The 26,531-nt window shown below is 43.3% G+C and overlaps 1 protein-coding gene across 3 annotated transcripts in view; it reads right to left on the bottom strand.

Annotated features, from left to right (window-relative positions):
- The window catches only part of CGNL1 (cingulin like 1), a 116,138-nt gene that overhangs the window by 68,657 nt on the left and 20,950 nt on the right, over positions 1-26,531 (bottom strand). For all 3 annotated transcript variants that reach the window (XM_032297337.1, XM_032297335.1, XM_032297336.1), the window contains exon 7: positions 22,345-22,557. In XM_032297337.1, coding sequence (XP_032153228.1) covers positions 22,345-22,557 — 213 coding nt within the window. The remainder of the gene's footprint in view (positions 1-22,344; positions 22,558-26,531) is intronic.

A 26,531-nucleotide genomic window follows, 5' to 3' on the forward strand; every position in this document is an offset into this window, starting at 1 on the left:
AAAAATCAAATTACCAATATCAAAAATAAAACAAGATATATTACCACAGACCCTGCAGACATCTAAAGGACTGTAAGAGAACACTATAAACAACTCAACACACATCTGACAACTTAGACAAAATGGACCAACTCCTTAAAAAGCACAAACTACCACAACATACGCAATACGAAATATAACAGATAATTTGAATAGCCTCATTGAGGAAATGAAATTCATATTTTAAAACTCCCCCAAAAGATATTTCCAGGTCTAAATGGTTTCACTGGAGAATTCTATCTAGCATTTAAAAATGAATTAATATCAATTCTACACAATCTCTTACAGAAAATAGAAGGAGGAAATACTTCTCAACTCATTTATTGATGTCGGTATTATTCAATACCAAAATCCAAACAGTACCCTGAAAAAAAAGGTAAAAAGGACTATCAGCCAATACGTCTCATCAATATAGACACAAGAACCCTTAACAAAATGCAAGCAAATAAAACTCAGCACTTTATAAAAGAATTATAAAGTAGGATCAAGTGAAGTTTATTCTAGAAATGCTAGGGCTGATTTGATATTTTGAAATCGGGGAGAAATCACATGATCATATCAATAAATGCAGATAAAGCATTTGACAAAATGCAAAAGGCATTCATGATTTAAATTTTTTAAAACTCCAAACAATTTGTAAATACAGAGGAACATTCTTAACTAAAGAGCATCCAATTCACAAAAGATCTAAAATTAACATTACATTTGATAGTAAGAAACTGAATACTTCCTTCTAAAACTGAGAATAAGGCAAAGATATGTGCTCTCAACACTCTGATTCAACATAATATTGGAACTTGTAGCCTACCTAATCAGGCAGGAAATAAGAAGCAAAAGGCATACAAATGAGAAAAGATGAGAAAGCAAGAAATAAAACTGTCCTATTTGCAGATGATAAGATAGTTTATGTAGAAAATCCCAAGGAATCTACCAAAAAAGAAAAAAAAAACCTTTGTAGAATACACGAGTTCAGCAAGATAAATGAGGGTCCTGATATAAAATAAACATAAATAAAAACATACAATTGCATTTCTGTATACTAGTAATGAACAGAAGGATACTAAAACGTAAAAATATACCATTTACAATCACTCAAAAACATTAAACACTTAGGTATAAGTCTAGCACAACACATACCAGACTTGTATGCTTACAAATACAAAACCAAATGATGAAAGAAGTGAATATCTAAATAAATGAAGATTTACTTAGACCATGTTCATGGACTGCAATACTCAACATAGTGAAAATATCAATTCTCTCTATACTGACATGTAAGTTTAATAGAATTACTATCAAAATCTCAGCAAAATTTGTATAGATATAGACAAGGTTATTCTAACATTTATATGAAAAGGTAAAGTAACTAGAATAGCTAAAACAATTTTGAAAAAGAATAAAGTGTCTACCAGATTTTTAGACATAATATAGCCACAGTCATCAAGACTATGTGATTCTGGCAAAGGGACAGACACACAGGTCAATAAAACAGAATAGAGAGCCCAAAAACAGATTAACACAAAAATGTCCAACGCACTTTTTACAAAGGTTCAAAAGCAATTACTACAGGAAGAATAACCCTTTCAACAAATGGTGCTGGAGCAATTGGATGTTCACAAGCAAAATAAATAAACCTGGAACTAAACTGCTACCTTACACAAAATTTCACTCAAAACGGACTATGAACTTCAAGGTAAAATGTAAAGCTACAAAACTCTTAAAAAACAAAAACACGGGAGAAAATCTCTGGGATCTAAGGTAGGAAAAGACTTCTTAGACTTGATACCAAAAGCACAATCCATAGAAGGAAAAACTACACTGGACTTCATCAAAACTAAAGACTTTTACTCTTCAAAGCCTTTATTTAAAAGGTTTCTTTTTTACTAGAGACTAGAAGAATGTCTTTACAAACCACATATTTGACAAAGTGCTCATATCTACAATACACAAAAATTTTCAAAACTCAACAGTTTAAAAGAAAAAAACCCAAACAATCCAATTAGGAAATGGGCAAAAGACATGACTAGATATTTCACCAAAGAGGATATACCTGGCAAATGAGCACATGGAAAGACGTTCAGCATGACTGGCCATTAGATAACTGCATATTAAACCTACAATATTATATCACCATCTACCTATCATTATGGCTAAAATAAAACATGGGCAATGCCAAACGCTAGGAACGATTTGGATAAACTGGGTTGCTCACACACTGCTGATGGGAATGCAAAATGGTGGAGTCATTCTGGAAAGTAGTTTTGCAGGTTCTTTAAAAGCCAAACATGTACTGGCAACTGCACTCCTAGATAATTATCCCAGAAAAAAATTAAAACATATTCACACTCCTATTTATCCCAGAAAAAAATTAAAACATATTCACACTCCTATATATCCCCGAAAAAAATTAAAACATATTCACACAAAAAGATGCGTTCATATAAGCTTTACTGTAATAGTACAAAACTAGAAACATCCCAGATGTCCTTCAATGAATGAAGGCTTAAACAAACTGTGGCACATCTATACTATAGAATACTTCTCAGCAATAAAAAGGAAAGCACTTCTTGACACACGCAGGAGCCTGGAGGAATCTCAAAAGAACCATGCTGAGCAAGAAAAGCCAAACACAAAAGGTTACATTCTGTAAGATTCCATCTATATGTCATACTGGAAATGACAAAATTTTAAAACCAGAGAAAAGCATAGTAGTTGGGTTAAGGAGGGATGGGAGGGACAGGAAGGAGAATGGTGTGGCTATAAAAGGACAACATAAAAAATGTGGGGAGTGACATAAATGTTCTATATCTCAGCCATATCAATGTCAATATACTGGTCATGCTGTTGTACTATAGTTTGCAATATGTTAAATTTGGAGGAAATGGGATAAAAGGTATACGGGATCTAACTGCATTTTTGTACAACTGCATATAAATTTGCAACTACATCAAAATAAAACATTTGATTACAAAAATTCTTCCTTAAAAACTTTGTTCATCTTTAAAAAACAAACAAACAAAAACAAAAACTTAGGTCTTTCCTGGATCACTGGTTGGACTGACAAACTACTATTTACTGGTTGAGCTGATAATTTCTAGATACAAACAGAAGGCATTTAAGGGGTACTGCTCATTGAGGAATGATTTGGGGGAAATCACAGAAAATCTACAATGACATGTCAAACAAAATTGGTTTCAAGAGGAAGGGAGATGGCCTAAGACAGCTGGTAAGAGTAAGAACTTTCCAGATGCACTGAGTAATGCCACAAGTTCACCGAGTGATCACTGATCACTGGAAACCAAAAGCATACCTGTCTCCTCTTTAGAAGGCTGTGTAAATTCTCAGCCAGAGCATACAATTTTTTAAAAATAAATATTAGTTTCATTCTGACAGACAGGATATGGGTCATTTAAATTCTTCTGATGCCTTTCCAATGGTCTCTTCAAACTCCTGCCCAAAGACCACCAGAGACTGCTACAACTAACCAGACTGTGGTGTCTTCCCCCACAGGCAAATAACACGTGTAACTTTTTAAAGCATTACATTCCATGCATATCACCTCCCTCCTTTCTTCCCTCCCTTATTCCCTTCCTTCCCTCCCTCCCTCCTTCCCTCCCTCCCTTCCTTTCTCTCCCTTTCTCTCTCTCTCCGTCTCTCTTTTTCTCTTTCTCTCTTTCTCTCACTCTGCTGTCCAGGCTGGAATGCAATGGCAGGATCTTGGCTCACTGCAAACTCCACCTCCTGGGTTCAAGCAGTTTGCCTGCCTCAGCCTTCCCAGGAGCTGGGATTACAAACATGCACCACACCCAGCTAATTTTTTTGTATTTTAAGTGGAGACAGGGTTTCACCATGTTGGCCAGGCTGGTCTCGAACTCCTGACCTCAGATGATCTACCCGCCTTGGCCTCCCAAAGTGCTAGGATTACAGGTGTGAGCCAATGCTCCCAGCCTCAAGGCACCTTTTCATACCCATGTTCAATGCTATGGACAGAGAGACCCTACAAATAAGAGGTATAAAAATTGTCCCTCTCCGGTGACAAAAGTTTCACTTATCCTCTTCTAGTGTCTCACAGTTCACACCTTATTTCAAAAGTCACTTACTTAGTAACCATATACTTCTAATATTGCAATAAAATCAACACTGGCTGCCACAGCTCTTTGGGATAACCGTAAGCCAAAATTCCTGGAGCAGAATCCCACCCGGCATAATACGTAGCTCACGGCTTCTCCTCCATTCTTTGCTGTCCCCCTCTCATACCTTTCAGACTCATCTTTTCTCCCTTTACTCTCTAGATCTTTAGCTCAAACTCCTCTTTCACTTCTGGATGCCACCAGCTTCCCCACTGCCTCTCCATACCACCTCCCATCTTCTCACCCTCCCTTTGCACCTTTCCCCTGCCTGCCTCCCTCCCCTCTACCTCATTCCCATCATGCTTCATACCGATCCTGTCCCTCTGCATGTTTCTTGTTTTGTATTTTTTGAGACCGAGTCTTGCTCTGTTGCCCAGGCTGGAGTGCAGTGGCACACTCTCGGCTCACTGCCACCTCCATCTCCTGGGTTCAAGCGATTCTCCTGCCTCAACCTCTCAAGTAACTGGGATTACAAGCATGCACCACCATGCCCAGCTGATTTTTGTATTTTTAGTACAGACAGGGCTTCATCATGTTGGCCAGGATGGTCTCAAACCCCTGACCTCAGGTGAGCCACCCACCTCGGCCTCCCAAACTGCTAAGATTACAGGCGTCCACCACTGCGCCTGGCCTCTTTGCCCATTTCTAATGCTGAGTGATTCTATAGCTGGGTGCCAGTCAGTCCCCAGCCCTCTCCCCTCTAGCTCCTATCCTTCCTTTTCCATGTCCCCCTTTTTCTGGCTTGCTGTGTTTTCACTCCCATCCTCCCCACTCTCACCTTGGGCCAACTGCCTTCTCCAAAAGTACATGAGTGTATACAGAGCATGTATTTGTTGGCACCTTTAGGTACCAGCCAGTGTACTAGAAAACAATAAACCAGGGACCCAAAAGCTGGGTGTCAGAACCACCTCCAACCAACTCATTGTACCTTCCTGGAGGGCTGGGGAAAGGAGAGTGGCAAGTGGACTTCTGCAGTGCTTTGCAGCTGTGGATGGAGAATTAATCACATTCTACTTAAGAGATCAATAAACGGATTAATTTAGATACTCCCTAATAAGTTAAGAATCTAGGCCAGGCACAGTGGTTCATGCCTGCTAACCCAGCACCTTGGGAGGCAAGGTGGGAGAACCATATGAATCCAGGAGTTGATACCAGCATGAGCAGCATGGCAAAACTCCATCTCTACAAAAAATACACAAATTAGCCAGACATGGTGGCACTGAGTTATAGTTCCAGCTCTTTGGGAAGCTGAGCTGGGAGGATGACTTCAGCCTGGGAGGTCGAGGCAGCAGCAAGCCATGATGGTGCCACTGCACTCCAGCCTGGGTGACAGTGCAAGACTCTCTCAAAAAAACAATCTACCTTTGGATCACCATTTATCATTTCTCAGTCTAGGCCTATCTAGCCACTAAGGAGAACTTCTACGCTATGAATAGCTTTCTACCACATATCAGCAGACAATCATTGCTCCGGAGCAGGCTTTATTTTAGGGAAGGGAGGGAGCAATGTCTACAGCCAGAGGACCCCCACCATTTAAAGTGCCTTCCACAAGGAGCTGTGCTGTTGACTTTAGGATGTTTATTCAATTGAACCTTCTCACAGCACCAGAGGTAGATTCAGAACTTCTCAAGAAACAAAGGCTGTGAATTCAAAATGAAAGAAGCATGGGGGACGGGGAGCCTCTTCGCCTACACCTCTACCAGGCCCACACGTTGTTCTGCCGCCTCTCCTACAGAGCATCTTGATCACTGTAGCCTTTGTCCTCTACCACGGTGAGCGGCTCTGTAGAGAGCCAGCCCCCTGACCTCGTGTGCCCTCTTTGTGAACCTTATGAACGCCATGAGCCCACAGTCCTGGTGCTGGAGGCAAACAGGGCTGGATGTTCAGGAATGTCAGCCGTAAACTCAGAGACAGGATTAACCTCAAAACGAGAAGTTATTTTTGGGCCATACTCTCCTGTTAGTTAAATGCCAGACCAGGCTCTAATTTCTACTAGTGTTCTGTCAAGGTCAACACCAGTGGCTACACAGGGCAAAGTCAATTATTAACCCTGCTTCTCCACTGGGCCTGATTCAGCCAGTGAGTTTACCACCTGCCAGCCACATTTTCTCTCCAGTTCAGCAGCAGGAAGGGCATGGTACACAGCACAGGCGTCTGCTTCTGGCCTGAAGGGTCACTAAGACGGCTACAGGAAACGACACTGAGTTGGGCCTGCAAGGGAAACAGTTCACATGGGACAGCGAGAAGGAAGCACAATGAGACAGGGAGAAGGAAGCACGATGGGACAGGGAGAAGGAAGCACGATGGGACAGGGAGAAGGAAGCACGATGGGACAGGGAGAAGGAAGCACGATGGGACAGCGAGAAGGAAGCACGATGGGACAGCGAGAAGGAAGCACAATGGCACAGGGAGAAGGAAGCATGGCAGACAGAGTAGGAGCCTGGCATCCTGGTGTCTCCGAAACCATGCAGCAATGGAGCCATGGAAGGCTTCTTCTCACAAAAAGTCATAGGTTTAGAGACATGGAAATGCCTTGACGAGGCAGAGAGAGGTCCTGTACATCAGAGAGCATGAGGGGTCCAAAGAACATACCTTTCCTTTGGACTTGGCGTATGCTGGACTCAAGTTCAGGGTCATAGTTACAAACCCAACTGGCTCCAAATGCTTCCCCACATGGACTCTATCAGACAACCCCATTGTCTATTTCCTAAAGTTTACTAATGCCTTGGTTCTTGCCCCAAATACACGAAGAACTCAGTGTTTTCCAACTAAGTTTGCCAGCATCTAACTCTTCGCTGCACTGTCATCCAGCAAACACTTTGCAGAGCAGATGTCTTTGGGCTCCTGGGCAATTCAGGGATTGAAAAAACAAGATTTTAACATCCTCCTGCACCACATCTGCCTGAATGCTTTCAGATCTGTCTCTAACACCACCTTCTCTGGACTCTGTCATTTATTTGCTTGACTTCTTGGTCCCCAGCCTTATTCCAAAAAGTCTTTGAAGCACATCCAGCCTTTTATTTCTAAGTGTAAGTGGACTGAACGTTTCCCTAAACCCAGAGACCGCCAGCACTTCTTCCCACTGGACCACACACTTGAGAAACATGTGCAGAAATTTAACAAATAAAACGAAAAGAAAGAAAAAGAAGGGACGTGTTAAAAGGAGAAATATGTGTGCTTGGCCATATTCTCTCCTTCATCTGCAAGTTCCCCAAGGATAAGGCCCATCCATGACTTTGGAATTTCCTGAGGAATGGAACAAGCCTCTCCCAGCCCCTGACTCCTACTCACTGCTGACAAAATAGCATTACTTTATTCATTACTGTGAAAACTGCTGCAATCACCCCGTGGAACAAACACCTTGCCCTTTATTTCGTCTTTCATGAAACTAAACTAATAATGCTGGCTCAAACAAGTTCTGTTCCCTAGTGATGACTGGGGCAGAAGGATTTTTCCATTGCATCTGACTTGGACTCGTTCTTGCTCACATTTCCAGAATTCTAACGTGTAGTCACCATGAACACATGACTTACTCTGTAGCTAAAACTCACTAAACCACATCTAATCACTTCAGAGGCCACCTATTACTCTGATGCTTTTTACTGAATCCATCTGCCACCAACTATTTGCCTGAATCCACTTACATCAGGCCACTACCTCAAGTCAATAAGTACTTAAGAATATCTGTTGAATGAATAAATACTTGAATGCAAACAAAACTATTAGCTGCTTACAGTAAATCTATAAAAGGCACAAAAATGAATAAGGAAGATGGTTACCCCCAAAGAGGTGTTCAAGTCTCAGAGGAGTACAGGACATGCTTTGGTTCAAGACGTTCCCTGCATCTGGAATGTCCTTGCCCACCTGTAAGTCACCTCGCTAATTCCCACTGCCCCCAAGACTCACCCAAGCCTCACTCCCTCTTAAGAACTGGCCCTGGCCTTCCTACACTGAGCAAAGTCACCCTTTTCTGAACCTCTGCTTTCCATGCCATATACCAGCTTCTCATGCACCATGCGGAACTGGCCGTCAGCCTTCTCATCTGTCTCTGGCACTAGGCTAGGGGAAGAGTTGACAGCAGAGGCCACCTTGTCCATCTCTGCACCCCAGATTTCACATGTTTGATGTGATGAGTAAACAAACAACTACAGACAAAGCAAAACACAATAAATGCCACCCGAAGGACAAAAGACCCTGGGGATTTCAAAGAGAAAGAACAGATGCTGCTGGGTGGACCCAAAAAGGAGATGTCATCTAAACACAGCTATGAAGGATGGCAGGATTTTAACTGGAGGAGACCAAAGCACAGGGGCTGGTGAAGGGCATTAGGGACAGAGGAAAGAAAGCAGGGAGATCACTAGGGCGCATGCAGAGAATTTAGTGGAAAAGCACAGGACAGCAAGTTGGAAAAGACTGGAATACGTGCAACCCTGGGAGGATTATTTGCCCCACTGCAAGAACAGGATTCTTGCGGATCAGAGACGGTGTGTCAGAAGTGCTCAGTCTCTCCATCTATTGCTCATCAACTAGGCTTAGGGTAACAGAGCAGTCATTTATGTAAAAAGAAAAGAAAAATACACACACACACACACACACACACACACACGTATATATATATATAGATCCCAGTTTCTCAAAGTGACATGATTGACATTTAGGTCAGATAAATCTCTGTTGCAGGTACCTTCCTTTCTTACAGGTCAAGATTGCAAAGCAAAGGCCTAGATGTGGCTAAAACGGAGTGACAGAGCCCACTCTTCTGTGTAGGTGACAGGGAATCCTTTAGTGTGGCTGGCACAAGGCTCACCAGGGACAACAGTGAGGGCCACAGCTGCAAAGGCAGGTGGGAGCAAGGTTGTGCAGTGCAAGCCTCACAGACCAGGCAGGATTCTGTAACTAACGGGAAGCCAGCAGGGACTTGTGAGGGAGGGGTTGGGCTATGGGGTGGCAAACCTGTGGCAGGGGGTTGTGGTCAGAAGGGGACAACCCAGTTGGGGAAATAGGGAGATGGCTGCTAATGAGGGCGGAACCATGGCATCACCTGTGAGACAGGAAATCAGAGGATGGAACTGAGACGCTGGGGATTCCGAAGCCACAAACCTGGGTTAGCAGATGGAATGTGAAGGTCAAGGTCAAGGAAGCGGCTGGGGACCCAGTGACAAAAAGTTAAAAATACATCACTAAACTCGAGGCTCCTTCTTGACCTGCCTAAGGAGAAGCACAGATCGATACTCCTATTTCACCATACATGGAATAGATTCAAAAGATATAAAACATTTATGCAATTTTTTGAAAGTTTTCCTCTTACCCCATCCCCCACATATTCCCAAAAGTAACCACTACTGACTAGTTATCTCCCTCTTGAAATGGTCCATAGGTGCACAAGCACATATGCATATATAGCAATTTGGGGCATGTTTTTTATATCACAAAGAGTATCCCTGTACAAGAGAAGAAATAAAAACAGGGAAAGACTAGGAGAACTCTACGACGTCAATGGCAATGCTGGATTTAAAACCCTGACCTGTCCTTAAGCCGTGAGAGTGTCCTTTATTTACCTCTACACATTCTGATCCATTCATACAGCAACCACAGAGCATTCTGCAAACTACTGATGATACAACAGACAAGACACCCCTTGTTCAAGATGGGGAGCATGACATATCACCTAAGAGATATAGTCCAGCATAACAAGGACTACACCAAGGGCAACACAGAGTGCTGTGGGTTCTGCTACAGCCAGTGGCTATAAAAAAATGCAGCTTGAAAGAGATGGTTTTGTCAAAATGTTGTATCAGTTGTCTCTTGCCACATAACAAATTGCCCGAGAACTTAGCAGCCTAAAATAACAACCAGTATCTCACAAAGTTTCTGAAGGTAAGAAATCAAAAAGTGATTCAAAGTTTGTGTGTGGTGGCTCACCCCTGTAATCCCAGCACTTTGGGAAGCCAAGGCAGGTGGATCACCTGAGGTCAACAGTTCGAGACAAGCCTGACCAACATGGTGAAACCCCATCTCTACTAAAAATAAAATTAGCCGGGAGTGGTGGCACACACCTGTAGTCCCAGCTACTTGGGAGGCTGAGGCAGGAGAAATGCTTGATCCCAGGAGGTGGATGTTGCAGTGAGCCATGACTGTGCCACTGCACTCCAGCCTGGGCAGCAGAGTGAGACTCTGTCATAAGTGACTCAATCTGGTGGTTTTGGCTTGGGTTTTCTGATGAGGTTGCATTCAAGATGTTAGTCAAGGCTGTAGTCATCTGAAGGCTTGACTGGGGCCAGAGGATCTGCTTCCAAGATGACGCACTCATACAGCTGTTAAGTGGCCTCAGTGCCTTTCAACATGGGGTTTTCTGCAGGCTGCTTGAGTGTCCTTACAACATGGCAGCTGGCTTCCTCCACAGCAAGAGATCCAAGAGAAAGCAAGGAGGAAGCCACATGTCTTTTATGATCTAGCAGTGGAAGTCACACTCCATCATTTCCATAACGCCCTACTGGTTACACAGATCAGAACTTTTCAACATGGGAAAGGACTACAATGGAGCAAGAGGACAAGAAGTTGCAGGTCACTGGGGGCCAGCTGGCTACTGTAAATGCCTTATGCACCCTGATTAACTTTGCCATTGTAGGTATTGCTATTTCCATACTGGTTCTTGTCTAATGAATTTACAGTTTATGACATACTCCATTTTCTGCTTAAAGTGGCCAAATAATAATACCAAAATTTTCCACCAAGTAAAAATCTACTTAATGATCTTGGCAAGTCTTTAGAAAAATATTCATCAGGCAGAATTTACAGGGTCAGAGAGAGTATAACATAGATTGAACAGGATTTCCAATAATAAAATTTAAGCTTTTTTCCTTTAGATGTTAAGGACTCAACTGTTTGCAATATTATGGTGGCTGTGACTATCCCAGGCTATTTATAGCAGACCCCCCTCACGGCACCACCCAGTTCTTGTGGCTCGACCATATCCACATCTGGAAATGTATCTGACGTAGGGCCCACAGTGAGTAGCCATAGCTCCTTTGTTACTCACACTTCCGAACCTCTGGGCAGTGTCCACGGACAGCTCAGAGATCTCAGAACATCCATGCCACATGGAGACAGGCAAGCACTCCACTAGGTTATTTTCTCTGATTCTCTAAGTGTTTAAAGATATTCTCAGTACTGATCCATTATAAAAGCCTTATCAGGCAAGACACAAATAAAAACTTTCCTCCTACCAACCCTCTCCATTGGCATACCAAACTTCTCCCTTCATCTGTCAGCCCTATCAACTCTCATCCATCTGCCCACAGACACATGTTATCAATTCAGGTGACTGACACTTAGCAAGGAGCAAAACCTCACAAAGAAAATGGGGCCCTACAGAATCCTATTCCCTTCCCTTTCTCCACAGGAATCAGGAGAGAGAGGGACAGGTAATAATCCCATTAAAAATAGAACAAAATCGTGGAAGAAACCTCAGAGAGCCTGTGCCTCCATCCTAAGTGGCGGAATGAAGGAACCATCCCAGGGCCTCCCATCTCACTGCTTAAGCCCAGAACAGGCACTTTTCCATCAAAGCAATCTGCCTGTGTCAAAAATCTATACTCCCCCAGAAACACACACACACACATACACCCTGCTTGTCAGTCTCTCTTTAAAAACCTGTCCTTCAGATGCTCCACACAGGCAGCATGAGCTGGTCCCTTGCTTCTACTTCCTCTCATACCAGACTTTCTACTGCCCTTCACAGCCCAGCCTCACTTGCCATTGTTTAACAGCTGGAGCAAACCACATTCCCTCCTCCTGCAAGCCCCTTGCACATGCTATTTCCTCTGCTTGGACCATTCTCTGGTTCTTTAAAAATCTAGTTAATTCCCATTCATCCTTCAGATTTCCATCATAGTTTTCCTGAAGGAAACTTTTCCTGCCTCTCTGAACTTCAAAGCCTTTATCACATCTGAGTTGTATATGTATACATTTTTTTTCTTTTTTCTGAGATGGGGTCTTACTATCTTACCCAGCTGGACTCACACTCCTGGGCTCAAGTGATCTTCCTGCCTCAGCTACCCTGGTAGCTAGGACTACAGGGCGCACAGCCACAACCCAGAAAATTACACATTTATCCACGTGATTATCTGAATAATGCCTTTCTCATCTCTTTTGTCTATGTTATTCCTAAAACCCAGCACAGTGCCTGCCATAAATAAAATGCTCCTTAGACAGTTGCTAAATTAATAACTAAATGTGAACTATTTATTGAATGGATATTCCAAAAACTATATCAACAATCCATTCCCAACAGTTAGAAATTGACACTGACTATGGAACATGAAATCTGAGTAGTTTGAGCCTATTCCCCTTGTCACTGTTTATCACAGGTGGGAAACAGGCAGGCAAGGGCCCCGTTCCCTCCATCAGTGAGCAGGAGGCCTGCGGAAGGTTAGGCATAGGCAGCACGATCATGTGACCAAGCTCGCCAGCTGTGTTTCCAGTGCGTTACCTCCTTTGCTACCCAACTAAGTCTTGACACCTTCTCCAGATGCTGCCAGTGAATCTGCTGTGATTTTGAGTCACTGAGGTGCACTGGGTATCAGCCCTACCTTCTGCTCCTTATTGGAACTGCTGGAAAATACCAGCCTGCTTAAACATGTTCACGAGGCATCAAAGTAGCATCATTAAAAATTACCCAATCTCTTACCTCTCCGCCTGAGGAATTCTCCTGACGGAATTCTTCATCAGTTCTTCCCGCACTGTGAGGCTAAAGCCAAAATCCTCTCCACAAAATAGCAGCTGCTAAATCTACTTGCCAAAAACCCCAATGGTAAACCTGGAAACCGAGGCTTTTATTCTGTCATCTTAGCTAGGAAAGGTAGAGGCTCTACTTATAAATAGTTTATGAGCTCATACTCTCTGGAAATCTGAACTGTAACTGGAATCTGATGTACTGAATAAGTGAAATATATTTTAACTCATCAGCCAAGTCAGTATTTTTTCTTTGTCTTCCTAGCAATTCTAATCGTTAACTCTTGAGTTTCACTAAAAGGAGCTGGGTACAAAGTCACCAAGTCCAAGGCATACTAACAATCCCAAAGCTCCTGGAGAGGTTCTTGGAAGAGGAAGGTTCTTTTTCATTGCCTATTATTAAGTATAGAGTAAATAAAAGGCACTCAGGGTGTCAACTCACAGAACTGACAGGCTGACAGGCTATTTCTCACCTGAATTTTGCCACCTAAAGCAATAATCCTGTCCTGATCTCCTCAGCACATACCGCAAGCACAGCACCCATAACTTTGTTGCCATTTTATTTGCACATCTTTCTGCCCACAAGACCACATAAGATCCTCAAAGCTAGAGACCACAGCTTCCTTGCCTTTATGTTCTTGATGACTAGCACCGTGCTGGCACAGAAAACACACTCAGACGTTTGATGGCAAGTGAATCCACACATCTAAAGATAAACCAGAATATCTTCGTCTTCTGCGACCTAACCCACTACAAGTGACTCTAGGCAGCTCAGGTAAAACACCAGGAGTGACTTGCAGAGATACTCTGTTTATCGCTCATGGAGGCCCCATAAGAGATTTATCCATTGCCAGCTCCCCGGAGTTTTCTCATGACAGCCATTAACTCTCAGGACACAGGAGGCACCTGGGATCAGAGACACAGAATGGAGCACTGGGCCCATGATGGGTTCAAAAGGAACATCCCAGGACACCACTCTAGCCCTCTTATTTATGTACTGTTTAATCAAGATGCAGAAGAGTTATGTAACCATTAAAGGAGGTATTTCTGGGGGAAAAAAAAAGAAAGAGAGAAAAATAAAAGAGAACTTTTTTAAGCTTTGAATCTTATCCATTTTACTTTTGCCTATGGACCGTTCCATGTCACTTTAGGCATGCTTGAGTCTGTAGGGAAAAAAAAAAAAATTTCCTTTTCCTGGGCTCCTGATTGCAAACCCCACCACTTCTCCTGCTCTCGGTTGCTGTCATTTGGGGTAAGTTGATTATTTGAAGTTAAAATGCAGAGGAAATGAGGAATTTCTGCTGTTTCCCTGGCTAACCTGGCTCCCCTGGAGAAGACAGAAATGAGATTTTACACCGAATTAGCCACGTCTTAAGGGAAGCAATTCCACTGATCCTGAGATTAGCACTGGGTTTACCATCTGACCTTCTGCTGACCTTACACTTTGGAAAAACCTGTTCGGAGATTGGCAGGAAAGAGGGAATGACCTGGGAACCAAAGCATATATTCATTTCTCTAAGACTGGGTGACATTTCCAAATTCCTGGGTAAAATACACACATATAGCCAAAATTGGAGAGTGGCGGTGAAGGGGAGAAAAGTTTCAACATTATTGAATCTGAATAAAATTCCTACAAGGGTTACAAAATATAAAATATGGATAGAAAGAATTTACAATATGAGGAAGAGACAAGACAAAGTACAGAAACTCAACATGGAAATGTATAATGCAAAAATAGGCTGCTTTTAGAAACTCCCCCAGCAGACTGTTAGCCAAGCCAAATGAACCGCCCTTCCCCTTGCTTTCCTGTCACTGGACATGGCTGCTTCTCTTCAGGCCTTTTGTCTGTGTCTTCTCTTTCTCCTCAGGCCCTCGGCCCCCTTCCCTTCTTTCACAGCCTTGCTCTTCACTCACTGTTCACACAGAGGGCCCCCGGGACCCCAAGATGAACTCACTGGCCTTCCCATTCCCAGTACAACTCCCTTTCAGGCACCCAGAGGCAACGCCTGCTTAGGTCAGCCGTCTCTCTTGTCTTCACCCCAATCCAGGCTCCCTGTGGGGTCTCCTCAGTCAGCCCCTATTTCCTGTTCATTCCTCCTCACTCTCTGCTTCTAACCATTCCACCTGCAGCCTCAGGTCACCCCACCACAAAGTAATGTCCCTATTAGATCCCTGTATTAGTCTGTTTTCACACTGCTGATAAAGACATACCCAAGACTGTGCAATTTACCAAAGAAAGAGGCTTAATTGGACTTACAGTTCCACGTGGCTGGGGAAGACTCACAATCATGGTGGAAGGCAAGGAGGAGCAACTCACATCTTACACGGATGGCAGAAGGCAAAGAGAGAATGAGGAAGACACAAAAGCAGAAAGCCCTGATAAAACCATCGGATCTCATGAGACTTATTCACTACCATGAGAACAGTATGGGGGAACTACTCCCATGATTCAATTATCTCCCACCAGTCCCTCCCACAACATGTGAGAATTATAAGAGTACAATTCGAGATGAGATTTGGATGAGGACACAGCCAAACCATATCAGTCCCTAATAAAAGAAACATCCATTGCCCCCTCACTACCAACTAAAAATTGTCTCCACAATCTCACCCCACCCGACCTTTCCAATTTTAACTATTTTTGTTTGTCCTTTAAAACACACGTGCACACACACACCTTTTTACCAAGGAAAACTTCAAGGCTAGGTGCAACAGGTTATGCCTGTAAACCCAACACTTTGGGAGGCTGAGGTGAGCAAATGGCTTGAGCTCAGGAGTTCACGACCAGCCTGAGCAACATGATGAAACCCTGTCTTTACACAAATTAGCCAGGTGTGGTGGTGTGCACCTGTAGTCTCAGATCGTTGAGAGGCTGAGGTGGGAGGATGGCTTGAACCCAGGAGGTGGAGAATGAAGTGAGCCGAGATCGTGCTAATGCACTGCAGCCTGGGTGACAGAGCCAGACTCTATTAAAAGAAAGAAAAGAAAAGAAAAAGGAGAGAGGAGGAAAGGGGAGAGGAGGGGAGAAGACTTTGAACATTTGCAAAAGTAGAGAGGATATGTAATTAACTCTCACCTACCCATTACCCAGCTTTAATACACATTAACACACAGCTCATCTTGTTTCATCCATATACCCCAATAACTTCCCCTTACAAAGTGGAATATTTGAAAGCAAATTTCAGACAGCCTATCATTTCATCCATAAAAACCTTAGTTTGTTTCTTTAAAAGTCAGACACTTGGTTTGGCGCGTGGTTCATGCCTGTAATCTCAGCACTTTGGGAGGCCAAGGCAGATGAGTCACCTGAGGTCAGAAGTTTGAGACCAGCCTGACTAACATGATAAAACCCTGTCCCTACTAAAAATGCAAAAATCAGCCAGGTGTAGTGGCATGTGCCTATAATCCCAGCTACTCAGGAGGCTGAGGCACCAGAATCACTTGAACTTGGGAGGCAGAGGCTGCAGTGAGCCGAGATCATACCACTGCACTCCAGCCTGGGCAACCAGAGTGAGATTCTGTCTCAAAAAGAAAAAAAAAAAAAAAAAAAAAAAAAAGGTCAAAAAATTTTAAAAAAAAAAGCCCTATTTATTTTTCACCCCTTAAAAATGGTTTAGATTGTTTCTTAATGTCATCAATGTACAGTATTAAAATGTTCCCAATGATTTCAGATATTTTTGGTTTTTACAGTCAGTTTGTTTCTGTTTGAATCCAAGCATGGTCCACCCATTGGATCTGGGCACCTGCCCCTTAAGTCTCTTAATCTGTAGCCACCTTAACGTCTCTTTGTCCACAAAGCCCAGGCCAGACATCTGTTTCCCACCTACAAGGTACTGTTCACGCTGTACTCAGTACCCACAATGTCCCCAGGCCTCATGCCCAAACACCAGTCAAAATCAACTCAAATACTGTCCCCTCCATGAAACCTTTTGTGATTGCCACCAGTCCTCCTCCCAAGCACAGCCATGGGGTCTCCTATAAGGTTTCCTCTGGGACTTTATCTCCACCTCACTTGGGTCATTTACTCTTGTCTATAATCAGCTAGAGAGTTACATACCTCTCCTTCAATCTCCTGGAAGGGTAAATTCCACCTGATTTATATTTATAGCCCTCAAAAACTTAGCACAATGCCTTGTACTTGGCAGTTCCACGGTAAATCAATTTGTAAGTGTGGTATTTAAAAAGAATGCAAATGGAAAAATGAAGGATGGCAAGAGTATCTCACATGTCTTCATCCTCCCTCCTCTTCTCCCTCATCCATTCCCTTGGGAGAGATGTGTTGGATAACTGCTGTATGTTGGGCACTCTGAAAGTGTCTAATGGCCCAGAAGTCATATTACCTGGCACAAAAACAAAAGTAGCTTTCTTATCAGCATCAAAATACTTGCAGCTCTAAGATGCAAAATTACTCCTTCCAAGATGAATACTAGCATTATGATATTGCTCCTAACAGACACAATTTGTTCATTTTCATGAGACACAATCAGAATTTATAAATTAAAAACCAAAACAGTCCAATGGTTGGTCTTGGGATTGTTGAGGACTCTAAAGACACCTCCCCTTGTGTCAATTCATTCATCTAACCCACAAACCTTTACTAAACATCTATTAAGTACCAAGCACAATGGTGATGCCAAGTAGAAAATGATGAAAGTACCTAGCACAGCAGAGAAGATAAAACCCAGAGCAAAACTGCCAACAACACCAGGTCTCTAGAAACTATAAGGTCCAAGAAGCAACCAGGGAAGTTCCTGGAGGAGCTGGAATTTGAGCTGAGCTTACTTTCTGAGACATTTTAAGAAACTATACTGCCTGTACTTCTCTTCTGCACAAGAGTTGCAGATAGGAAGGGTTAGGTTTGGAAAAAAGAAGCCAACAGCTGTGAAAAGATTCATTTCACTCCCACATGGCAGTCATTCACATCCCCACTGAGCATCCATTTCCTCTAAGGGGTTCTAGCCATGGCCACAAACCCAAGGAAAAAAAAGACATTTCCTTTTCAACACTAGAAAAAGTGTAAAATGACCAGTAACAGAGAAAAAGGCACGTTATGAAATAAGTTGCTTAAGTGCTTAGTCCTTTAAAAGAATGTTTGATACAAATAATTGCTTTTCTAACAGACTACGAAGATCCATTTCTCTATACGAAGAGAACTTAAATAGTGCACGTGATAACCCAAAGCACCACCACTCTGCCAGTAACATGCAATTCATTCTGCTGGATGAGGAAACCCCACATAACCTATACATTCATGAATTCCATTCGCTGAACAATCAATCTAATCTTGAGAAGATGTGGCTGTTTGAGTCTACAAAATACACTGTATTACAGAATATCTGTTTGGAATACCTGTACAATGTTCTAAATATAATTTGACATTTTTCATAAAATGTTCTAGTAATGTAAAACTTTTAGGATGAAGTGCTTGTTATTTTACAATGATAAAATAGCACTTTAGGGGCTTTTGTCACTGAGGCAGTGGCAAGAACAAGAAAAACATGAGACAAGGCTGGGCTGCTTCATAAGACCTATCAAAAAAATAAACTTTTTAATGCAATAAAATTTCTTAAAGAAATGCCAGTTTTTTTGGGAGGCTGAGGCAGATGGATCACCTGAGGTCTGGGGTTCGAGACCAGCCTGGCCAAAATGGCAAAACCCCATCTCTACTAAAAATGCAAAATGTAGTCAGGTGTGGTGGTGCATGCCTGTATTCCCAGCTACTTGGGAGGCTGTGGCAGGGGAATCACTTGAAACCAGGAAGTGGAGGTTGCAATGAGCTGAGATCGTACCATTGCACTCCAGCCTGGACAACAGAGTGAGACTCTATCTCAAAAAAAAAAAAAAGAAGCCTTAGCCACGGTGGTGGGTGGGTGGTTCTCCCACTGGGGCAGGTAAAAACTAAATGTAAGAGCACATATTTAAGAAATATTATTTACCAGATTTAAAAATTATATTTAATTCACTCTCCTCCAAATAGTCAATAGAATAATCTTAAGATTCTGTTCTATAATACCAACACATAAATAATATAACCCAAAACAGCATCCATCTGGTAAATTGACACATTTGTCCCCCATAAAATATGACTATTACATTTGTTCAACAGCCACCTTCAGAAGCAAAAACTAATATGGTAAAACACACACACACACACACACACACACACACACACACACACATATACACAATCAGGATTCTCTTTAAGAAACTGCAGGGAGGCCAGGTGCAGTGGCTCACATCTGCAATCCCGGCATTTTGGGAGGCCAAGGTGGGCAGACCACTTGAGGCCAGGAGTTCAAGATCAGCCTGGTCAACATGGCAAAACCCCATCTCTACAAAAAATACAAAAAAAAAATTAGGCCAGCATGGTGGCACATGCCTGTAATCCCAGCTACTTGGGAGGCTGAGGCACTAGAATTGCTTGAACCTGGGAGGCAGAGATTGCAGTGAGCAGAGATTGTGCCATTGTACTCCAACCAAGGTGACAGAGCAAGACTCAAAGAAATAAAGAAAGCGGGGAGGAGTAAGAAAGGAAGAAGGGAAGGAGGGAAGGAAAGAAAGAGAGGGAAAGAGGAAAAGGAAAGGAAAGGAGAGGAGGGAGAAAGAGAGAAGGGGAGGTAGGGTGGGAGGGAAGGAGGAAGGGAGGGAGGAAAGGGAGGGAAGGGAGGGAGGGAGGGATTCAAAAGTAAGGCACAGAAATTCACAGAATAATAGCAGAGTCCCTAAAAGACCTCCCACATCACCACTGGAAAAATTCAACAGGAGCTAAAAGGCAGGAACTGAAAACCCAGTTAGAAGGGAAATTTGTCCTCAACTAACTTTCACTTGCCAGACCCTGCACAGATTAACTACGTGCCAGGCACCATGCTGAGCTCAAGGGGCTAAGAGCACAGGCTCCTCCTGGCTTGCAGTGGTCTATTGTTTTATTTTATTTTTTTATAATTTGAAGATAGGCTTAAAAGTTGGGAGATCTCACAGAAACATCCAGATATCTGGCGTCTTGAAAAAAAATGAAAGATCTAGCAACATGGGCCCAGCATTCCCTCAGTAGCAACTTTCAGCTGGAGCGGAGAAGCCACTGACCCCTCCAGCAAAGAACATGCCTTCCAGTCAGCTTGTCAAAGTCCCCACCATACCTTCCAATCAGCCCCATAACAAACTCAGAGCTTTACTTATTTATGCTCTCTGTCTGGCGCCAGAGGTCCTGGAGTTTGTCACTCCCTTTCCAGGAAAAAAAAAAGTCGGGGCAGGGGAAACAAAAGTGTCCCCTGTGCCTAAGACGTCCAGAGTCTAATGGAGGAGGCAGACAGGATGAGAAATTACAACAGGGTAGGACACAAATTACATTAGAAGAATGCCCAGTGTTCCACAGAACCCCTAAGGAAGGTGAAGGAAGGTGCAACTAACTCCACCAAAGGGAGTACAGGTATTTAGGGCATGTCACAAAAGAGAGGACATTTGGAGAAGGTCTGGCAGGAGGAGAAGAGGCTGGCCAGGTGGCAAAGTAGGAGCAAGTCACTCTGCACGTATGAAGGGTGAGACAGCTGAAAGATGGGGAGTTTTCTGGAGATGGGTTAGGCAGAGAAGGGACTTCTATTGCCCACCATGCTAACAATTTTCAGCTTCAGTCTGGGGCAATGGGGAGCCAAGCGAGTTACTTAAGCAGAGGCTGACATGATCAGCTTTGGTTTTTTAAGGAAAGATGCTGGCAGCAGCATAGAAAACAACCTGGAACAAAGAGCCCTTGCTGGCCCACCCCAGTGGGTACTAGGCCGAACCCCTTTGTGTTAGCTTCCCAGTGCTCAGAAACGGTCCGTTCTCTGCCAATGATACACATCTTGACTACCTCACCTGTTCTGTTTTCAAAGACTGATATGGGCCAATGTCGTTCTCTCTCTTGAACTGGCATAATGAAAAAACTATGAGTTAATATATAATGCAGACATTTGAAAGGGCCAAAACGCAGTAACATAAGTCTCTACTGATGATCTCAGTTCCACACAACAAAGATACCCTTTCACCTACCGTGTTTTCTTTCCTCACTTACATATCTGACAGTAGACGACCTGAAAGTTTCCAACAAAATAGCCCCCACCCGATGTGAGGCACTAGTGTGATTTTCCTTAGATTTACATCACTACAAACATATCCCCCAACACTATTCTCAACTACCTGTAAAGGAGCCACCCAGAATACACCACAGTAACTCGAACTTTTAGGCAAGATTTAAGGGTGATAAAGAAATGTGTCCAAGGGAGAATCATTTTACTCAGTAGCCTATTAGCATGGACCTGATGAAGCAATAACACATAAACATCGATCGCAAGAATACTAGGCTGTTGTACAGAAATGAAATGAGATGCAAATAACACACAGTTCCCCTCAAAGCAATACAAATTAAATCGGGTTTGCTTTTCTCCCTCAAATTCGATCAAATCTTATAAAAAAAAAAAAAAAGACTAAGATAGGGAAATCAACAAGGGCCTTTTAAAAATGGTCTCAAAGTTGTAATAACCCCAAACAGACTATTTCCCAGACTTTTTATTGTTATAACAAACAAACCCATCTTTCACTTCTTGTCATTTGCAATTACCGTGCCATAATTGAAAATCAGTGAATCACCATAGGGCTTTCGGGAGAGAGAAGCTACTAGGTCTGAGCTGTCACTGTAATCATCACAGAATAAACAATATCAAGAGTTCTTTCTTCAGCATTTTTAACCTATATATTGCAGAGTCTCTAAAAATGTTATACTCTGTAATTCCCTTCTTTCCCTAAAGATGGCATGACATTTCAAACCATTTTCCCCTTCAAAATACTCTTTTTCTTTTCTTCAACAGCCAATAAGACGTCTGCCTTCAAAGACTTCAGCATAATTTTGAATCTATTTGTAGGAGCCAAGAATTCAATTAAGAGAAAAACTATCTTGAAAGGGTTTAGGCAATTCAGCCAATTAAACCTCTTGTAACTGTGCTGAGAAAAGAACCTGAATTGTCTAACAAAAGGCTACACAAAATCAAAAGGAACAGACTAGAGTGGGGGGTGAAGGACTCCAGGAATCTGGGTCCCATCTGCACTTCTGCCCATTAACACGGTCGCACAATGCCTCCAGCCTCTGACGGTTAGGAACGCCTGGGAGAGTGCAGCCCTCCACTCTACAACCGGCTGCAGAACCTCAAGTGCTCATCTGCGGCCTCTTCATCTCCCCTCCTGCAATAGGATTTAACCAATGTCCCTAGCTATGTTTCAGTTGATAGGCTTTAAAAGGTCACCTTCAGGACCACTGCACTTATTCTTTGTTAGTAAGCTCTGTGTCCATGAACTAATGAACTAAGATTCACTCACTAATTCAAAGGAAGAAAGGGAATTTGCATTGGTGTGGGAGAGAGGGTCTTACCCTTTCCTCTGTTCCCAAGCCAGATTCTCCTGCCCCATCCCTCACCTTGGTTGCCTCTTCCACACTCTCCCTCAGGGCCTGCAGCTCAGCATCATACTGCTCCTTCAGCTTGTCCATCTCCTGATCGTGGCTGGAAACCTCTTCTTTCAGGGCTCCCTTCAGGGCAGTGAGTTCACGCTCTCGCTTTCTCAAGAGGTCTTCTTGCTCCTCCTTGGCAATCAGCAGATCTTGAAGATCCTGTTTTGCCTGTAAGAGTTCCTAAGACATGAAACACGAAGGGAGGAGGTGACAATGAAACATCTTGTTGAGAGGCCCCACATCACCCCTCTAGTTCTGTCCCCAGATGCATGGCCATCTCCCCTGGCCTTGCCACTCTCTCCTTCCTTATCCCACACAGCCATTTAGACCATTTCCTCCTCTCCTCTGCACTTCTCAGAGGCCATCATTCCCTTGGATTCCTCCATCTTTACTTCTTGGAGATTTGATTGAATTTGAGGAAGAAAGCGGAAACCAATGTAAATTTCACTGCTTTGGGGTACACATGTGTATTTTCCATCTGTTTCACTTCCGTGCGGTGATTTTTTGCCCTTGCTCTTGCCCTGTATGTGCTGTTGCTTCACAGGGGACAAGCCAGCTTGCCTACCTTGTTTCATATCCCTGGGATCCTGAGTGTGCTCAATCCTTCATCCACATTCCTCGTACTCAGGACGATTTTGCCTGTTCTTCTTCTATCTCATTTGCCCATCTGAGCAGAGTACACTATTCACAATTTCCCCTTCTTAACTGTCAAGGGTTCATGAAGAAGGTCACAAAGCTGGGGCAACAGACTCCACTACAAATCAATTACTTGAACCCAGCACGTCCTGCCAAAGGCTCAGCGTTCCTTTTCCTCCAGCATCTTTGTCCCAGACCTTCTCAGTTTTCCAGCTCAGGGCTCGCCCTCACCCACACTTTTACTCCTCCCTCAGCCAGAGTGACATGGGCACCTTTGCTCCCTCTCTACCTCAAGCTCTCTCTGCACTCCTGGCCTTCTTCCTTCCAGAGTCCCTCCATATAACATGTGCTGTCCCCTGTCAACCTGCTCCCAGTCTTCACTCCATCGATTACTGGCATCGTTTATCTTTGTGTCCCCGCCCAAATCTCATCTTGAATTGTAATACCCATAATCCCCACATGTCGAGGGAGGGACCCAGTAGAAGATGATTGGATGATTGGATCATGGGGTCAGTTTTCCCCGTGCTGTTCTTGTGATAATGAGTTCTCATGAGATATGATGGTTTTATAAGGAGCTTTTCCCCCTTCGCTCACTCTCTCTCCTGTCACCATGTGAAGAAGGTGCCTGCTTCCTCTTCTGCCATGATTCTAAGTTTCCTGAGGCCTCCCAGCCATGTGGAACTGTGAGTCAATAAAACCCCCTTTGTTTATAAATTCCCCAGTCTCAGGTAGTTATCTTCATAGCAGTGTGAGAACAGATTAATACAGTTGTCTTTTCCTTCGGCCATTTTGTTCCTATCCATATGGCTACCTGCTAAACTTCACGACCAAAATGTTTGAAGGCATAATTTCTGTTCACTGCCACCACTTCATGACTGCCCATTCGCTCCTTAATCTCTTGCTATCTAATTTTTGTCCCTACTCTACCAAGACAGTCCCTTTCGAGGTCATCATGACATTTTCATATCTGATGGCCTTTCCCCAGTCCTCAATTCTCTTTACACCTCTTTCATACTCCTTTTCTGTCTCTCCAAGATGCCCTTCCTCCTTGTAATGCCAAGATAACAGACTCCTGTTTTCTTCCCTCAGACCGCTTCTTCTGTGGTAATATTTTCTGACTTTTCTCTCCCTCTTCCCAAAATCTATGATGATCTCCAAGAATGCAACTTTGCATTCTTTATTCTCTTTTAGCAAGCTCATCTATTGTTTTTTCAACTATTAATTCCATGTAAATGACTCCTAAGCCTTTACCTCTCACCGTCTCTGAGTTCAAACCTGCAGTGACACATACAAAACCCAGCTGGTTGCATCCATCTGGATGTCCTGCGGCACCTCAGATTCAGTAGGATTACAGTATCTAGAGGATTCATCATGCTCCTTCCTTCCCTCTTTGTTCACTGCTCTTATGAGCAGCACCACCGGCCCCCTCAAGCTCAGAAACTTGGCAGCAACTTTGACTTTTCTCTCGTCCTGGTCTCTCATAACCAAAAAGTTAGTTCTGCAACATCTTTGATCCTTTTGGTCACCTCCCTAGGTAAAGCCCTCCTCACCTCCCGTACAGGTGGTTTACAATAGCCACTCAGCTGCTCCTTGCATCCAGGCTCTCACCTGCAGCCTCTATGGCAATCCATGCAGCACCTTCTGTCTGGAGTGCCCTTCTCTCTTTTGAGGCCCTCCTCTCCCTGCCTTTCAGAAAATTTTTGAAGACCCAGATAAAATATGACCTCCTCCAAGAAGTCTTCCTTGAATATCCCTCTTGAATACTCATCTCATTTTAGCTGTTCTTCTCCAGTACTTAATACTTTTTACTTTATATTCTATATATTTTAATCATTTTTCTAATCTCCCCCATTTGACTCCCAGACTATCCTTCTTGAAAGATACAGATCTGGTTTATCATATTTTTGATGCATAGATTAATAATATTGGGAACAATTATCTGTTCAAATATAAATAAACAAGTGCAGTACAGCAGGTGTCTGGAGATGTCAGAATTCTAAACTAGTCAGTTATTTCACTTGTGGTTTCTGCATAAGAACACAACCTGTTCTCTTGGAGCCCCTGGAGAATCAGAAGCACGGCTGCCACCTGGAGGCTCAACACTCCAGAGATGATAAGCTACTTTCCATCAAGAAGTGTGTCCCTGATGAGGGAAGAAAACATTTTATTGATTTAAGTACAACTGACAACAAGATCTCTTTCTTTTTCTCTAGGACACGCACCTCCATTGAACCAATGGAACCTCTACAATCCCAAGGTAGGGCAGCATTGCACAGACTAAGATTTTGCCCATCAAGAATCTAACTAGTACGCATTGCCAAGCTCAGATGAAATGTCAACAGACCCATCCAGGTAAAAAGGCCAGCTCTGGCTCTTTCAAAGCACCAAACCAGGAGCTTTTATGAAAATATAAACCCTCCTGATCTGTATCAAAGAGGACGCCCTTTTGCAGCTGCCCAGCCCCTTCTTAAGGAAGATCAGAGTCCCTCCTGAATTCCTGTTGCTTCTGGCTACCCCGCAGGGCTTCCTGGAACCTTCTGCCAGCATCTTCAGCACAGGCCCTGTGATTCTGACCCCAGTTTCCTGCTTTTACTCTCACACGTTTCTCAATTGTTTGGACGATAAGACAGTTCCTCTTCCCACACTTATCTTTTCCAGCATATCTCTGCCTTTCGTGTTGCCTTTTGTGTGCTGCCGCCAATGTGTGTCAAGACTGAGGTTTTTATGGTTCCTTCTGCACTGACATGCTGTTATCTGTGGCTGGGGCTGTTGCTTAAGTGGACTGTGCAGCACATATCCAATCAGATTACACCTCACCCTATCACTGAGTAGCACTTGAAGTTTTCCAGAGTAGAGACCAAAAGGTACACGAGGTTTCAAAAACTTCACTTCGTCACCTCGAGGCTTAATTATATCAAGTCAAAAAAGGGAGAGAAAAATACAAACACTTCAAAATGTAAGTATACCTCCGTAAGAGGTAACCTTGCCTCTCTGTGAACTCCAATTAAAAAAAACAAGAGAAACCATTTGTGAGTGGCGAGAGCTAGAAAAGTTGACTGTGTTTGGTCCTTATATGTCCTAAGAACTTTGCTGAGCATTTCTAATGATCCAGAGAGATGGATATTCAAGGAGATGAAGATTACTATTCTCCATAAACAGAAGAAGCTCTGAGATGCTAACATGCCTAAGATCACACAGCCTTAAAAGCAGCAGAGTCAAGACTGGGAAGCCAGATGGGTCCTAATGCCCCTTCTCTTCACTACGGTCACTACAGACCTGACCAGAAAACCACACAGTCGAGAAGGCTGAGGAGCAAACAGTCACACTGGGGTTTGCCCATTAGATGCTGTTATGGTTTGGCTGTGTTCCCAGCCAAATCTCAACTTGCATTGTAGCTCCCGTAATTCCCTTGCGTTGAGGGAGGGACCCAGTGGGAGATGACTGAATCATGGGGGTGGTTTCCTCCATTCTGTTCTTCTTGTAGTGAGTAAGTCTTAAGAGATCTGATGGTTTTATAA

The sequence above is a fragment of the Sapajus apella genome, unplaced genomic scaffold (genome assembly GCF_009761245.1).
Source record: "Sapajus apella isolate SASKATOON/1434 unplaced genomic scaffold, GSC_monkey_1.0 scaffold37, whole genome shotgun sequence".
Taxonomy (NCBI): Eukaryota; Metazoa; Chordata; class Mammalia; order Primates; family Cebidae; genus Sapajus; species Sapajus apella.